The sequence below is a fragment of the Nematolebias whitei genome, chromosome 1, assembly GCF_014905685.2.
Source record: "Nematolebias whitei isolate Nwh7 chromosome 1, NemWhi1, whole genome shotgun sequence".
Taxonomy (NCBI): domain Eukaryota; kingdom Metazoa; phylum Chordata; class Actinopteri; order Cyprinodontiformes; family Rivulidae; genus Nematolebias; species Nematolebias whitei.
Genome location: NC_056498.1, coordinates 20,275,203 through 20,293,607, shown reverse-complemented (window position 1 = coordinate 20,293,607; position 18,405 = coordinate 20,275,203). Strand labels below are relative to the sequence as shown.

The following is an 18,405-nucleotide window of genomic DNA, read 5'->3' as shown; positions in this document are numbered from 1 at the left end:
CATGAAAAAGTATGGACACCCCTGCTTTAGAGGAAACTCCAAAAAGCAGAAAAACTTCCATCTCTCCTGTTGGAGCCATAGTATGTTCTACTGAGAGATCAGTTACATTTTGGAACTGGTTTTAGTACTTCAGAGTTGTATGAGCAGTGGATCAACTTTGACCTTTACATTCCACCGCGGTTATCTGACCACCAGCAGTGGTGAGATAACCACTGACTCTTATTAGAGTTCAACCTTGGAACTCAGTATGCCACTTCCGTTTGCTTTTGTATTTAGTTTGACAGAAAGTTTTGATTTCTCTTCTTCCATGACTTGCTATGCATTAAAGGTTCTTGATTAATGCTAAAAATTTTGAGTCAAATCTTCTTGGCATGGAGCTGCAGTAACATGTTTGTGTTAGTGACCAGCAAAAGGCCAAAGGTATCATTTGCACTTAAGACAGCTAAATGACAGACTAAATGGACAGAATTTCTCGGTGCAGCCAAGGGATGAGGGTTTCCATTTCGGTGGCCTCAGGATCCCATCTCTGCTCTTTGGAGATGATGTGGTCCTGTTGGCGTCATCGTGCTTGATATTCAGCTCTCACTGGAGTGGTTTTCAGCCAAGTGTGAAGTGGCTGGGATGAGAATCAGCACCTCCAAATCTGAGGCCATGGCCCTCAAATGGAAAAGGGTGGATTGCTCTCTTCAGGTTGAGGGTGAGGTTCTGCCTCAAGTGGAGGAGTTCAAGTATCTAGGGGTTTTGTTCATGAATGAGAGAAGAATGGAGCGTGAGATTGACAGATGGATTGGTGCAGAGTCTGCAGTATTGTGGACTTTGTACCGGTCTGTTGTGGTGAAGAGAGAGCTGAGCTGTGAGGTAAAGCTCTCTGTTTACTGGTCGGTCTATGTTTCTGCCCTCACCTATGGTCACAAGCTCTTGGTAGTGACCGAAAGAATGAGATCACGGATACAGGTGGTTAAAATGAGTTTCCTCTAAAAGGGTAGCTGGACTCTCTCTTAGAGACAGGGTGAGAAGTTCAGCTATCCAGGAGAGACTCAGAGTAGAACCACTGCTCCTCCACATCAAAAGAAAGCTCTGCAGAGAGTGGTGAAGGCTGCACAGAAGTCTATTGGAGTCAGTCTCCCCACCATCACTGACATCTACACCTCCAGATGCAGGAAGAGAGCCACCTGCATCATGAAGGATCCCACTCACCCAGCACACACACTGTTTGCCCCACTCCCCTCAGGAAGAAGGTTAAGGAGAATTAAGTACAGAACCACTAGACTGAGGAACAGCTTCTACCCTGAAGCTGTTAGACTCATGAATCTCTAACCAGAAAAAATCACTGTGAAAAAAATCACATCATGTTGCTGCTGATCTGTTTCATGTTGCTGCTGATCTGTTTCATGTTGTTGTGTTCATTTGTACTCATCTGCTCACACAGACTCATGTTCGTGCTGCTGTTCGGCATTATGTTGTTATACTACTAGTGCTTAGTGTATTTTTAGTTTAACATTTTTTCTTAGTTCATACCTTAGATGTTATTACTGTTTTTCTTTTACATTTTATACTTTTGTTGGATGTAACTGGGACCCTGTGTACATAATGTCGTTCCACCACATGTACCACATGTGGTGGAACGACAAAGAAACTCTGACTCTTAAGTAAAAAACTCAATCACTTTTTTTCCTCACTGAAAAATCCCATCTGGTACAGGTGAAATAAAGTTAACCATAACACATAATCCTGTATGTGGCAGAATTTAAATAATAAACCAGAAGAAGACAAAACTACAGAAGGGTGCCCCACCTAGTGACGCAGCTGATGTCTCGCCCTCATCCACTGGCACTTGTCGAGCTCGAAGCAGGTCACTCTTGTTGCCAACCTGCAGCAGATTATAGATTATACCATAGGTTGGATTACTGGATTAGGGTTAGCCACTTTCTTGTCTTCTCTGTAGTAAATACTTTTGTGCTGCTTTTTGAATGATCTAAAAGAAGACATTTATAAGATCAAACCACTCACGTCAAAACAGCAGTTCCAAAGACTGTTACTGAAAACCTGAATTTTACACCAATAAATGGGAATTTTTATTGCATTACAAAACATACCAGTGTTTCTCTGTTATATATAGGGTAACAAGTCACCTTAGACTTTGCTGTTAAGCACAGGGTACAGTCCAGTCTCTGTAGGTACTCGGTAGAACCCTATAAGTACCTGGTACTTACTCGGTATGCACCTGGTTTGTACTTTGTACCTTGTATGTACAAGTGGTAATAGGTACAGTAAGTACCAGGTTGTTTTATGTATTGCTACCAATGTTCCTTTTGTCATGTTGTGTTTACACATTGAATAGACATACTGACCAGTATAACTGGTATGTTTCCAGAAGGGTGTATACGCCGGATGTGCTGGTATAGAGGCTGGATAGTTCTGTAGCTATTGTTGTCTGTGATGGAGAACACCAGCACATACCCGTCGGCCCAGTAGATCGATCTGAAATATCCAGTTGATTATGGAAATTAGTTGAGAAGATTGAGCTGATACATTCGTATTCGTGTGATTTCAGTCTGACCTGTTGATCTGCTCCAGGCAGTACAGACCTTCAGCATCGTCCTACCAAAACACAAACACAAACTCTTAGTATAAACTACAAAAAGGCAGAAAAAAAGTGAGAAAATATGGAGGTGGTGGTTTTACGAAAGGCTGGTAATCAAAACAAGGGGCTTAGTAATGACATGTATCAGCTGTTTCAGAGTTTAAAGCTAAGACTCATTAGACCACCAAGCTGTCAGGTGATGAACACGCCACTTTTTCTCTTTCTCATCTTCTTTGCCTAAATATTTAACAAAGTCTGATCTGCTGCTGTGATTTTCAGCAGAAAGGTTGTAATAAAACTAATATGGTCAAGATGAAAAGCACTTAGTTCTCAGGCTTTTAAAAACTCAACTAATAGACAGCTAATGTTGGCCGAGAGGAGCCGTTTGAGACGAAACACTAAATTAAGTTATTCTGTCATTCCCTCATTTCTTCATATACATTGTTGTGATGATGATGATGATGATGATGATGATAAAGACCATCTGTTAATAGTCAAATTAATTTGTTGACTTTCTTCTGATCAGCTGACAAAGAATGAATTTTCAGCTAAATTAACCACAAAGTGTACAGTATGGTAAATGGACTGTAGCACCCTTCTATCTTATCAAGACACACAAAGCTGTTTACACTACAATTTGTGTCCTCATTTACCCATTCATACAGCACTCTACTAGATCTATACAAAGACTAATCAGTGTTCTATCACATTCATACACCAATGGGACACACAGCAGAGGCAATGACGGGTTCAGTGTCTTGCCCAGGGACACTTCAGCATGTGACTGCTGGTGGAATTGACCTCCCAACTCTTGTATTGGAGGACGACTGCTCTAACCATTCAGCCACAGCATGTTACAGTGAGAATAGTCTTTTTAAATCCATTTTAAAAAGTTTCACAAAGCAAACCACAGAGGCATCATAACTCTAGTGATTTTAAAAGGAACTTCACAGAGACATACCTGAGCAGGCGGATGGGTACAGCATCACTTATGTTGGCTTTGTGTGGCTACCCTGTCCTACCCTAAAGCCAGATGTGCAGTTACTTCCAGTTGTTCTGGCCTCTATTAACAAAAGACCCTACAACATGAAGGGGACCTCCAAGATCTGGGCCTTAAGTTGATTGAACAACGAATGGGACAATATTCTCATACTGGTCACGTTTATGTATCGAAGAACAAGGCAGAAAAAATAATGAATATAAATAAAAAGTTTAAAGAAGGTGCCCAGCCCTGATGTAATCTATGGGTGCGCTCTGAGATACTGTACCCATCAGCTCATTTGGAGTTTTTCTGGTTTTATTTATATATGCGCTGATTATTGCCAGTAGGGGTGCCTACTAGTTTAGTTTTTTTGACCAAGTGCAAGTACTTCAGTTTGGGTAATTGCAGACACCGAGTAGTTAACAGGTAAATAACAAGAAAAACGGTTAAATCATGTCATCTGGACCACTTTCTTTAAGTGAGAAATGTTTCGTCCCCCATCCGGAGAACTTCATCAGTCTGCAGCCTGCTAACCAGATCTGACCCATAGGTACAGTAGCCTTCATTGCTGTGTTTCAAGCCAGACTCCTGTTGATATCTCAGAGGTAGGTTTTTAACACATGCAAAACAATCCATCAACAGCAATCAAAAGTTTTAGGCCAGGTGGCCAACTTGCTACACACAGAAACAGCCTGTGGACAAGCAAGGCCAAAGTGGTTCAGAAAAAGGTTTGTAAGCTCAATCATCCAGGTAGATAACAACAAAAATGGTTAAATCATGTCATCTGGACCAGTTGAGGAAATGATGTTGCCATAAAAATGGTATCCATCCTAAGTATCATGGTGTCTTTTGAGTACTTGAGGCTGATATTGGGCCAGATACCAATACAAGTATTGGTATCGGAATGCCATGAATTGCCAACTTCCCTCAGTTTGGAAACCACATCATACTGCATTTTGCCGTATGCTCAAAATCGATTATTGATTCTCCTCATTTTAGCCACAAGTAATAAAAGACTTCATTCAGTTGATCTAACATCTCTGGTGATGAAAACATTTCAGAGAATTTTAAAAGTTGAGGTTGTCTCCTTGGTGTATTAGACAAATTAGACACTCTTCATTTTGCTTACCAGGCTGGTAAAAGTATGGAAGATTCAAATATCTGGAAAAACCCAGTTCTCATGGTAATCTTTTATCTCCAGGTTTTTCTTCTGATTTGAATATGATGCAGCCACATATTTTTCAAAAAAAGTATTTTATATTATTTTATTCTATCTGATTACTGGTAGTTTTTTCAAATCATTGTTTTCAACTGACAGGAATCAGTGTTCTATGTAGTAAAAGGAAACATGTTGGACCTTCTTGTCACAAATACAGGGGCACCTCAGGGATGTGTTCTTTCACCCCTTTTTATTTTCTATACAGATAATTGCAAGTCCTTTAAGGAAGGAAGCTACATGGTCAAATTTTCTGATGACACTGCACTCTTAGCTCTCCTTCAAGGTTCGGTGTCAGATCACGGTGGTTCCCTACCTGCTTTAGTGGACTGGCGCAACAACAGTTTTCTTGGTCGTAACATTTCTAAGATGAAGGAGCTTCTTGTGGATTTGAGGAAAAATGAGAAAACCTATTTTGTAAATTCAGCTCCTTTCACACAGTTCAGTGTTCAAATTAAAATTTCAAATTAAAATTTGAACACTGTGAACACTGACTGTATTGTCAAGCAAGATTATCAGAGAATCCACATACTATAAGGAAGCTAAATTCTTACAACCTACATAAGGAATTTGGAGATAATTTTTATCAGTCTTTAATTTAAACTATTTTAAAGTTTCCCTTGAGTTTATTTCTTGGTTCGGTGGTCTGTCTGTAAAAGGTGAAAAGAGTCTTCAGAGCATTGTTAAAGTTTGCTCCAAAATATTAGGGGTCCAGGAGTCCAGTTTCCTTGTAGGAAAAGCAGGTATTTTTCAAAGGTAGGAATATAGCATCCTGACAGGACGCCATCCTGTCATCTGAACCTATAGATTCCTCCAGGATGCTGCTTCATATCATCATACTGGAAGACAAGCAGACTATTGTACTCCTGTATTCTGTCTGCCATTGGGCTGCTTTTCCTTGAGTTGTTCCAGATGCTTCGGCACATTGTGGTTTAATCGTAATGTTAGTCTCTGCTGGTTTATTATTGTGCATGTTTATTTTTACTACTGTTTTGTTTTGTAAGTATACAAGCATGTGTATATGTGTGTAAATCTGGGAACTACTAAACTGACATGTCTCTCTGGAATAAATAGTGGTCTGAATCAGAAAAAAACGTGTTTTTTCCATCCTTTTGTGGGCATCGCCCAATCACGCTTATGTATGATTCATTCATGTTGAACAGAACAAAGTGGGTTGAGAAAATGGACGGATGGATGGAAAGATGAATAGATGGATGGATAACAAACTGAAGACCATCCTCCAACATTCAAGGAACAATATGGGAGCAACCAAGTTCAATGAAACAAGCTGCAACCCTGTTGTAAAATGGTGTTTGTTGTTCTCGGAAGAACTCCTGTGTTGTAATCCTTTTGTGCAGCTTTTAGTTAAATAGCTAAAATTTCCATTGTCTTTCCAACTCCACTCAAACATTTCTGACCAAATGGGGAAGCGCTTCCAGCAGTAGAGCCACTTGAACAGAAGTGAGCCAAGTGTATCCCTCCCTATAACCAAACAACTTGCAAATCAAGGGTTGAAAAAGCTCCAATTCATTGATTTAGGGCAGATCTTTTTTCCCGCTTTTACCTCTTCAGGGGTCACACCACAGCGAGTCCTCCTCGTCCATCTCACTCTGTCCTCTGCATCCTCTGTCCTCACTCCAACTACCTCCATGTCCTCTCTAACTGCATCCATATATATCCTCTTTGTCTTTTTCCTGGCATCTACATTTCTAACATCCTTCTACCAGTATACCCACTGTCCCTTCTCTGGACATGTCCAAACCATCTCAGTCTGGTCTCTCTAACTTTATCTCCCAGGTGTTCAACCCGTGCTGTATCTCTGATGATCTCATTCCTAATCTTATCCATCTTTGTCACTCCTAAGGAGAACCTCAACATCTTCATTTCTGCCACTTCCAGTTCTTTCTCCTGTCTTTTTATCCATGTTTCTTGTCTCCAGACTATACAACATAGCTGGTCTCACCACTGTCTTTTAAACTTTACCTTTAACCTTTGCAGCCAATCTTTTGTCCCAAATCACTCCTGAAACTTTTCTTCATCCACTCCATCCTGCCTGGACTCTCTTCTTCATTCTTTACCACACTCTCCATTTTCCAGGACAGTGGACCCCAAGTACTTGAAGTCCAGCACCTTTGTGACCTCTGCTCCTTGTAGCCTCACTGTTCCACCGGCCTCTCTCTCATTCACACACATGTTCTCTGTCTTACTATGGTTGCCTTTCATTCCTCTTCTATCAAGTTCATATCTCCAGCTCTTCCTTTGGCTCTTTCCCATCATAGTTTTTGCTTCTCTGTAGAGTTTCTGCTCATAATACGACCAGTGTCTCTGTTTCTATGGGTTACCTGGAGAGCCACGCAGGGTGTGTCCTGAATCTGAAGCGACACTTCCTCTCCATCCAGGGTGACCTTTCTGGAGTAGAGCGCTCCTGCAGAGGGAGAGAGATACATGTGGATGGGTGGATGGATGGATACATCAATAGTTTGGGGGAAGGGGGCAAACAACAGTGGGGTTGTGCAGTAGAAAAAATCAGACAGACAGGAACTCACCAGTGTTTGCTTCATAATCTCCAATGAACCTCTTAGTGAGAAACCTGACAATCAAAGCTGAAAAACAAAATGTCTCGATCAGACCCAACCAAGAGACAGATACTGTAAGAACATGGTCTTATTGTACTGCATAACTTTAGAGCTACTATCCTGGAGTTAACCTGTATTTTACTGGTGAAGATTCTCAGTCATCCAGGACATGATGAATTCTGTATGAATGAATGATGAATTTTTGTATTGAACGCTTTTTGAACCTGTATTTTAGTTTATTTGGTTGGAAAAAAGTATCTTCTTTGCCTCATATTTTTGATCTTCTAGAGCCAAGTATCAGTGAGATGAAGAATAGGCAAGGCCACGAGTCTTAACAGAGAAAACAAGTCAACATTAGTCAAAGTGCTATACTTGAAATTGATTATTTCTTCTCCTCATGTAAACACCAGAGGTTTAGAGACACTAACACAACATTACTATAACAGAGAAGGGATATGCCTGAAGGCTGCCAAAGAGGAGCAAAACACAAAACTATACAAACCCTACAGAACCACAAAATAAATCAATACAAGATGCAGGTATGCAGATAGCAAGTTGAGAGAAGAAAATATGAAATCTTGAGTTTTAATTTCCACATTTAAAAGCCAAAACCAAATTAGACTGAAGAGAAAGAGACGGATCAATAAATGGTTTTATGGTGACTTGTAACACCTGCCCAAGGACAAAGGATGTGGAATAGCTTTTTAGCTAACCCTGGTACATTAACGTTCACCTAATGGTCGTTATTTTAGATTGCCTGTGATAAATAAATTAATAAATTAAATAAATAAGAGGGTTCTGTGGAAAGGTGATGAACAATTAATCTCTTTAGTTGTTGTTTGTTGCGCTTTCATGGACTTTACTTTGGAGAAATGGTTCTAACATTGACAAGCTAATGGCTAACCCGAGACCAAAGCAAATTTCTGCCGTCTGAAAATAACTAAAATTAAAAAAAATGTTCAGGTTATACAAATCTTATATGGCTTCACAGTACGTTGATATTCTGGCAGAAATGTTTGATTATTTTTGCCAGGTGTGTTATTAGCAAGCTGCAGCTGCTATTTGTGCTAGCAGTTAACAAAAGAATTTAATTTAATTAACAGAATACCGTAGTTCCTCGTTACTTTGTGGTTCATTTTTCGCGGACTCGCTCTATCGCGGTTTTTCAAAGTAAGATTGGACAAGACACACAAAGGCTGATTGATGGATGAGCTACACGATCAGCATGCATTTTTAATTAAAAATAAATTATTTTAAATTATTTAGCGCCCGTGTGCAGCGCACAGCTGTGGGAGAAGCTTTATCCTGCAGCTGATCAGCTGATCTTGTGCAGAGCGGAGAAGTGGACGAGTGTGAGAGTGTGTTTAAGGGTTTAAAATGCATATATATAACTACTACTTACTAATATTCTTACTTCTCGTTTGTTCACTTATTGCAGGGCTTCAGGGTACGGAACCCCCATGATAAATGAGGGACTAATGTAATGTGAAACTGACAGCATTGTAAACATTTATAAAAATGTTTGCACAAACGGCTAGGATTAAGGTTGGAGTTGTTTTAAGCAATCCACTGGATCTGGTCCCTGCTTGAATTAGCCATTAGCTTGTCAATCCAGTCACATTTAGACCCTGTCCACACTACTATCATTAGTAAGATTACCAGCTGTGTTGGCACCTTCTGTCCACACACAAGATTTCTTAAGAAAATTATTTTAAAAGCTGTTTCTTATGTGTTCGTGTAGACAGGGGATGTAGAACTTTCAAAGAACGATGACATCTATCACTTTGTGCCCTAGAAACAAACAAATATGGAGCTGTTTTTAAGGGTCTAAGTTTGTGGTGAATCTTTAGCCAAACTAATTTATTATATTTTGATATGTCATACATGTAAACGTTATCGCCACCTACTGGCACGGCATGGGTACAGCGTTTTTTTGTTATAAAGTGTGAACAGAGGATAAAACTCTATCTGCTTTAAAACTAGCTAAAGTAGTGTAGATTGAGCCTAAAGCCTCCAGTATACTGCCGCGTACGTCCGTTTACGCGTACGTATGCCTGTACGGTACGCAGAGGGTTCAGACATGATACTCCAGCGTACACCGCAGCTTCACAGACGAGGGGCGTTTACCTTCGGGGCAAATTGAGGTCGCCGATTGGTCATTTGCTGACACGCCTACTGGATTGATTGACAGGTCGGAAAAAAGAAAAAAAAGCGAGCGCTGGCAGCCTCCGCCGCAGCGGTGTTCTGTGTTTATATGTTGTTAATAAAAAGATCTAAAAAATAAAAAAAAACAGAGAGCGCTGGCTCTACAGCCCACAAATCAGACCAGCCCACCAGGAAATCTCCAGACCCTCTTTCAGCCACGCTGGACCTGAGTTTAATTCGCTTGTTAATATCTTCATTTCTCACCATTTCAGTCATGGCATCAACGGAGGAAGAAGAGATCACTGCCTCTTGGCAAAAACACAAAAGAAAAGGCCAGATCAGGGATGAAGAAGGGGAATTTAATACATTGGTGTCGCATACAAAACAGTCCGTCGCTGGGCAGTTTATTGTGCGACATCGCGTACGCGTATGCGGTCGTAAAAATTGGAGATTTGTACGGACATGCCCTGGGGGGTACGCACGTACCTCTGCGTATGGATGTACGCGGCAGTATACTGGGGGCTTTAACCTTCATTTTCAATCTGAGGTCAATCAAAATGCTATATACAACAGGTAATATAGTTATATATACTTTTTCCACTTAAATCTACAACGCTCCTGTGCTACATTGTCAACATTAAAAAGGACTGAAACCACATTCAGTAACGGGTATAAATGGTAAATAGACTAGCACCTTTCTATCTATGTAATCAAGATAATTAAAGCTCTTTACAACACAGTCTGTGCCCTCTTTTACCTCCACACACACACATTCTTACAGCTCTCTACTAGATCTCTACAAAGCTAATCTGAATCTGTAAAGACTAATCAGAGCTTTAGATCACATTCATACACCAATGGGACACACATCACAGGCTATGAGGGGTTCAGCGTCTTGCCCAGGGACATTTCAGCATGTGACTGCTGATCCGTGTTGCCAGGTGAGAAATGTAGGATTATCGTACTAGAGACATAACATTATCGTATTTTGAGGGAAATTATCGTACACCCGTCATAACCAAAATAACAAATCTATTGATGCACTATAGTAGTGATGGGTATGCTTCCAGACCGGCTCTGCTTCTTCTTGTTTTTTTTCTTTTCCTCACTCATGGGGCGGGCCCAGCGGACTATTAGCCAATCATGGCCGTTGTTCTCATGCTAACACACACGCACGTCACTCATAGGTAACATCTGTTTGCGGACACAGATGCCTTCAGGGTTCACGAAAAAACTCCGACAGACAGTTGCGAGAGGCTGATGACAACCGATTACAACCACACATTCACGGATTGGTCAAATTATCGTATATTTGTCCTTTTTTGGGATTATTGATCGTACATCATACAGAGGGCAAAACTGTCGTACAAATACGATAATTATCGTACACCTGGCAACACTGCTGCTGATGGAATCGAGCCCCCAACTCTCCCATTGGAGGACAACTGCTCTAACCACTCAGCCTACAGCAGTATGACTACTGTACTTTCTCCAAGAGAGTAAGGTTGAGTCTCATTTGACTTCTTACCTCCACCCATTTGTCCCACTGCAGTTGGTGTGCTCATGCTAAAGAGTATGGAGCTCCCTATTCTTTCTGTGCTACAGAGGAAAAGCAGTAACGTAAGGCTTCTTGTCCTTGGCAAATAAGATTTTGTCCAATGGCACTCTGCTAACAGAAATTACACTTAGCCTGTAAGGAGGCATGGCCAGGTCATGGTATTTATTTTTATCTTACAGCCTGCTGGTGGTCCCTGTTATTACAAGGTAATACTCAATTATTAATATTAATTAGCTGAATGAAAAACATGTGGTTAGGTTTCATAAGATAAACGTGCTCAGGTACAAATGCATCGCTTCTTGCCGTTGAGGCACTCTACTGAATATTTACATGAAATACAGCTGCAGGGCTCCCCTGCTTTGGGACATAAGACATCGTGAGAAACAGGACGTAGCATCGTCTGAATGGGAACAGACCGAGCACAGGATGTCTCATGAAATAAAGGAGTGTGCTCCGAGTCCGAGTCAGGACTAACACTAAAGGAACTGTGTGGCTTTAACAGGGTTCCTTCGGTAAAATACAGCCAGAGTCTCCCATCTTTAATATTTCTCCCAAGTTTACAACAAATAGTAAGTCCTTCGCTTCTTTCAGCCTGACAAATAAGCCACTTGTAGTGTGGTTTACTCATAGCTCATGTGTTTAGTCTGTCCAACATATCAGTGACGGAGTTTTCTGACCCCGCTCTAAAACGTATCAACGTGATTAAATGTGCCTGAAAGCTTAAATTAAACCGGAGCTACTCTTGTTATTCAGACGTGTTTGCTCCAGCTGAACTGTCTTCAGTTAGCTTTGGTGGCCATTTTGGACTGGGGAAACTCCAAAAGAGAATCTTTTGCAGAAGCACTTTGTGACGCTACTCAAGCAAGCACCAAATGATGTTGTGAATGCTTATGAAGCAGGTCTCTCTCGTAAACGAGTCCTCGTGGTTCAATGAGACTAATCTGAATAAATAAAGGTTGAATGAAGCATTCACTCTATTGTCATCCATTTTTGTTCCGTAAGTTTTTCAGCATCTTTCTTGTTCCACAATTTTTGTGCTATTTCAACAAATCATAAATCAAAATGTTCAGTTCTTTCAGGAGAAGGGTGCCATGAATATTGGTACTGATGTAACTTTGGCTTTTTGAAATATTTAGCCTTTTCTGCCACTTTTGTTCTCATAGAAAATGAACTGAGCTCATTTTACATCCTTCAGCTCTTTAGATCTGTTTACAACATTTTACTGCTCCTTTCACATTTTGTTCTGCTTCAGCTTCTTTCGACTTCTTTGCGCAAATTTAACCCTCCCCCCAGCTAATTTCAGCTGTTTTGTGCTACTTTTAGATTCTTTCTTCTAACTACAACATTTTTGTGCATCTTCTAACTTATTTTTGCTCATTTCAACTTGTTATGCTCCTTTCAGCTTTTTCTGCTCTTTCAGCTTCTATTTAGCCGTTGCTAACGTTAGGTTTTTCAGCTAATTCCACATTTTTAGCTCATTTCAGCTCTTCCGCTTCCTTCGAGTAGTTTAAGCCTCTTTTTGCCTTTTCAGCTACTTTTCATCTATTTTTGATAATTTCACCTTTTTTTAAGCTAATTTAATTTAACAGCTGAAAATAGCTAAAAGCATGCTGAAATGTAGCTGAAATGGAAGAACAAGCCTAACTTAGCAGAAAAAAAAGAAAGAACACCTATTTGCTTAATTAGGTTTTAATAAGCAGACATGAGCACAAAAATGAGCAAATTAGCTAAAAAAAGGGATCAAATTAGCAAGAAATAGCTGAAAAGTAGCCGAAAAGGCAGGAAGAAGCTTAAACTACCTGAAGGAAGCGGAAAGAGAAATAAGCTAAAATTAAATGTGCAATTAGCTGAAAAAGCTAAAATTAGCATAAAACAGCTGAATAGAAGCTGAAACAACAGAAAAAGCTGAAAATAGTTGAAAAAATCTGAAAGGAGAATAACAAACTGAAATTAGCATAAAGTAGTTAAACGGTCTGAAAGTGGCAGAAAGTACCATAAAAAACTTTAATTTATCTGAAAACAGCTGAAATTATCTAAAAATGTTTTCAAAAGAGCAAAAATAACACGTTTGCCCAATTAGACCAAAAGAAGCAAAAATTAGCACAAAAAGTGTAAATGATCTGAAAAAGGTGAAATTAGCAGCAACAACAAAAAAAACCTGCTGAAATGCAGCTAAAATAGCATAAAGAAGCTTAAATTACTAGAAGGAAGTGGAGAGAGCACATTTATTGCTGAATTAGGCTGACAAAACTTGAAATGAATGCAAAAAATGTGGAATTAGATGAAAAAGCTCAAATGAGCATAAATTAAATAAAATAGTGTTATCAGAAAAAGCTGAAACGTACATAAATAAGCTTATAGGAGTCTAACAAGCTGAAATTAGCAGGAAGTTAGAAGAAGCACAAAAATGTTTTAGTCAGCAGAAAGAATGTGAAAGGAGCACAAAACAGCTGAAAGTAGCTGAAATAAAGTTTAAATTTGTATAAGGAAGCTGAAAACAGCTGAAGCAGAACAAAACGTGAAAGGAGCAGTAAAAGGTTGTAAACAGATCTAAAGATTTGAAAGATGTAAAATGAGCTCAATTCATTATGAGAAATAAAATGTCAGAACAGGCTAAATATTTCAAAAAGCTAAAGTTGCATCAGTACCAGTATTCATAGCAGCCTTCTCCTGGCCGAGCTGAACGTTTTGATTTATGATTTGTTGAAATAGCACAAATTGTGGAACAAGAAAGATGCTGAAAAACATACGGAAGAAAACTGTATCACAATAGTGTGAATGCTTCATAAACATTATGTATACAGTACATCTGTAAAATGTAACAATTGTTAAACTAACAGTAAATGGTGATTTAAAAACCGCGAATTGTCGCCCCCTGCTGTCCATATTCGGTATTTCACATTAAACGGTTTAGTTTATAATCTACATGTTTTAAAGACAGTTTTCCCTAATTAAACAAAGGCATTTCTAACTATCAGGAGTTGTCTCTTATTAGTATATTTCTAGCCTCCATGGTGACCATTTTTAACACAACACTCCTGTCATACCGGTTTTGCCGACGCTGCTGGCTCCCAGCACCACGATCTTCACCGTCTTGTTGGGCACGCAGTCCAGAAGGGGGTACTCCGGGATGGGGACCAGCAGAAAGTTGCCAGACCCGCTGCTGTTCATGTTTCCCGGGCCAGGGTCACCAGACAGCCGCATTTAGCTCGGCTCCACCGGGGGAACGACAACAACAGCAAACTCCTGAATCCTGATGGGAAAAAGACAAAACGGGACGCTGAAGAACTCCCAGTTTGTCTCAAACTCACAATAGTCCAGGCACTTGTTGAAGAAGAGACGCCAATCGTCATTTATTTGACACCTATTAATAATCCATTAGTGACGGGATTATAAGAATGAACAGTAATCCGGTTGTCTGCGGTTCCAGATGCCTCTGGCTGCAGACAGAGCTGTGAGGCAGAGGAGGGAGGGATGAAGACTTTGATCCGTCCCCCCTCTTTAATGTCTCCATATAATCAAGTCTGCACTTCCCACTCTGGAAATGTGTTTGAATAAAGTTTTATCACCAGTAGACTGCAAACATGTAGAAGATGTGCACTGATAAACACATCTGTTTTACTTTTATAAATACTCGGACATTTGTCGTCGCTGTTGCCACATAATGTATGGAAGACCGTTAATGCCAAAATTTATGAAGGATTAAAAGTATGGAAGCTCATTGCTGCCACCTCAGCAAGAAAATTAAGCAAAACTGTGAATGTGTGTTACAACATGAAAAGGTTATTGTTTGAAAAATATATTTTTCCACGTTATATTATATTCTCGTGTCCTTTCAATGTTTATTTCCATGTCCTAACAAAATGTTTTCATGTTAATACGCTGCTTACTGTTATAAGAAAAATATATATATATATATATATTTTTTAACTTGAAACAATTTGATGACATGGAGTTATAATGTAATTATACATTTAGTTTTGATATGCGTTTAGACTTTCATGTTCTCACAATATATGGGGCAGAGATGGTGTAGGGGCAGCTGACTCCGGGTTCAATCCCCGATCATTGCACATCTCGTGGTGTCTCTGAGCAGGACACCCAATCTTGAATTGCTCCCCAGGCAGCTTACATAGCTGCCCACCGCTCCACCTGGGTGCATCCCAGATGCAACGGGTTTCATCTTTGTATGGGAATATGATGACAACACATGACCTTATTTATTAATTCCTATTCTTGTTCTCATATTTTTTTTAACGCTATTACAATGTGCGTACTTATCTTGTCATAACAAATACAAAATAACATAATCACAGGGTAATTTTCATCTTAAATGCACTGACAGAGTTCCAACATTAAAGAGAATTCACTTTATGACATGATATTTATGTGTGTTGCAGTGTTTCCCCTGAGTTTGTGCCCTTGATGTCAACTGGACAAAGAATTTAAGTTGTTTTGCTTTTAATAACAGCAACAAATGTTACATTTGAAAAGTATCAAAAATAGTACATACATAAATAAATAGGTTTATGACTTGGATGAGTCTGTCTGTCCGTCCATCCACTTCTTTCTTTCTTTTTCTTACTTTCTCTCTGCTCTGGAGGACAGCTGATCCGGCTGCTTGACATTTTCCCTCTCTCTCTCTCTCTCTCTCTCTGTCAGATAGAGTTTGGTGCGAGCATCTGCATGCTAACATTAGTATTAACATTAGTATGACACATTAGTGCATGCAAAAGCATCAAGTTCAGTACTCACTTAATACATTATTAAATTTTAGATACAAAATTTTGTATGGAATGTGGGCGTTAAGGATGGCGGGGTAATGATGTAACGGCTTTGGAGTCCTCCTCGGCCGCAGTGAATTGCACATGTACAGAAGTTTAATAATTTATTACATATCATGACCTTCAGAGGAAAGAGATAGGAGGAGGGCAGAGATGTTTTTTTTAAGGACACCAATGTGCATGCATGAACTCTGGCACCCCTTGGTGGAGGAGGTCCACAAGAGAGACTTTCAGGGACACCATTGAGTCATTGCCTTGGTTAAAATTAAATCTTGTGAAGTCCACCATTTCACTGATCACATCAAATATGTGGATAAATATATAAAGTTCACACGAGAAGCTGTAAAAAAAAAATGGCAGTTTGGCTTTTTTGGCTGGTGAGGTCTCATGGAGGAGATTTGGAAATGGATGTTTTCTACAAAACCACACACACAGACCAGTACTTGTGGTTTTGACTCCCATCACCCGCTGGAGCACAAGTTAGGAGTCATCAGGACTCGGTACCACAGAGCAGACAGCGTCCCCACCAATGAGCCAGGGAGAAGGAGAAATCCCACACAAGACAGGCTCTAAGCAATGTGGATATCCTAACTGGGCCTTCCTGAAAGCAGAGAAGAAACCCAAACAGGACTCCAGTCAGCCAGCAGGTGAAAAGGAGGAACCCAGACCAGTGGTCATTCCGTATGTTGAGGGAGATTCAGAGAAACTGAGATGTTTATTTTCTAAACTCCAAGGTAAAATAAAGAGAGTCTATTTATTCAAAACAAAAGCTGACGTGCAGCCAAACTTATGTGAATGAAGGAAACGAGAGAGGAACAGAACACGACCGGCTGTGGGAAGCACAATGCACGGACAAAGACGAAGCACAGAGAGGCTGAATTTAAAAGGAGACTGACGAGACAAAATGACCAACTCCTGAGTTGAGACAGGTGCAGCAGGAGCTGACAATTCATTCAACCTTTATTTATACAGATAAATCACATGGAGCCTCAAAGACTCATTTTTACAAGTGAGACCTGTTTAAAGGAAGAGAACACTGGGGAGTGCAGGACAAACGAGAATTAAAGAAATGACAGGGGGAAAAAAAACAGATTCCCACAGTACCCCCCACCCCCAAGGGATTGCACCTGATATCTCAAAATAATTTAGTTGTAAATTGGGTGGGAGGAAGGAGGAAACGGCAGGATAGAGGGTACAAAGGGAAACAAAAGTACCCGAGAACAAAAAACCCAACAGGATCAGGACCTGGGGACAAAAAATGCAAAAAGAAAAAACACCAACCCAAAGAGTTCAGGTGGGCAGCCAGGAGGTCATCCAGAGCAAGAACTCAACAGCAGAGAAGATTCCGTCCAGTCAAAATGAAAATTCAGCTTTTAAGTTCATTATTGCTAATAGGCTTTATTCTTTGACACCAGTCAGCTCATCACTACTTTGTCCTGGAGAAGTCATGCTAACGTTAGCCCAGGTGTTAGCATTAGCTTCCTTGTTAGCTTCACGCTTGACATTCTGCATGTTAGTTAACTTTGCTTGCACAGGCATTTTTTTTTTTTTGCTTTCCTGGGGGTTGACATCCTTGTTTCTTGGTATATATTAAGAATACTTGCTGAGGTAATTGTTTGTCTATAACAATTTGTTCAGGATTTTACAGAGTAGGTTTAAGTGACCAACTCTTAGGTGGCCATTAGGGGTGTAACGATACAGCGATTTACATCGATGTATCGATTAAATGATTAATGATTCAGTTATATCGTGGCACAACTAAAACATCGATTCATATCCATCCATCCATCCATCCATTATCTTTACCCGTTTATTCCATTTTGGGTCATGGGGGTCGCTGGTGCCCATGTCCAGCAATCACTGTGCGAGGGGCGGGGTACACCCTGGACGGGTCGCAAGTCCATCACAGGGCCACATAGAGACAAATGAGACAAACAACCATTCACACTCTCATTCACACCTAGGGACAATTTAGAGTTACCAATCAGCCTAACATGCATGTTTTTGGTCTGTGGGAGGAAACCGGAGCACCCGGAGAAAACCCACGCATGCACGGAGAGAACATGCAAACTCCACCCAGAAAGGCCCCTGGACCGGGGTTTGAACCAAGGACCTGTTCGCTGAGAGGCAGCAGCTCTACCAGTTGCGCCACCGTGCTGCCCATCGATTCATATCGTTATCTTTAAAAAATATGCTTTTATTTTGAAATTCCCAAGGCCCGTCTGTGTCGCCGTTTCCATGCGCGGCTGCGCTGTGCGGCCGCCTCAGCAACACGGCAGGCGAGGCAGAAAACACTGATAATGAAATTCACTCTCCTGCTGGATTTAAATCAACACTGTGGAAATATTTTGTTTCCAACAGGTGGACGGCTCCACAGACAAAACTCATGTCGTATGCAACAGGTGCCAGTGTGAGTTAAAATACTCGGGAAACAACAAATTTGTCTGTTCACCTGAAGAAGAAACACGGCATTGATAGCCATGTTATGTAAACTCAATATTTATTTTTGTTTCTTTATAACTGAAAAGTAATCAGAGCACTTTTAAGTTAACTGGTTTAA

General features: G+C 40.3%; 1 protein-coding gene across 1 annotated transcript; it reads right to left on the bottom strand.

The window, feature by feature from the left end:
* Positions 1-1,794: 1,794 nt before the first annotated feature.
* Positions 1,795-14,516, bottom strand: rasl11a (RAS-like, family 11, member A; the record flags this gene model as incomplete). The annotated part of the gene is given in 6 exon segments (XM_037682925.1): positions 1,795-1,870; positions 2,352-2,481; positions 2,561-2,601; positions 7,125-7,207; positions 7,329-7,385; positions 14,109-14,516. Coding segments are annotated over 6 exon segments (544 nt in total), but the record flags the coding sequence as incomplete, so codon positions are not given.
* Positions 14,517-18,405: the final 3,889 nt, after the last annotated feature.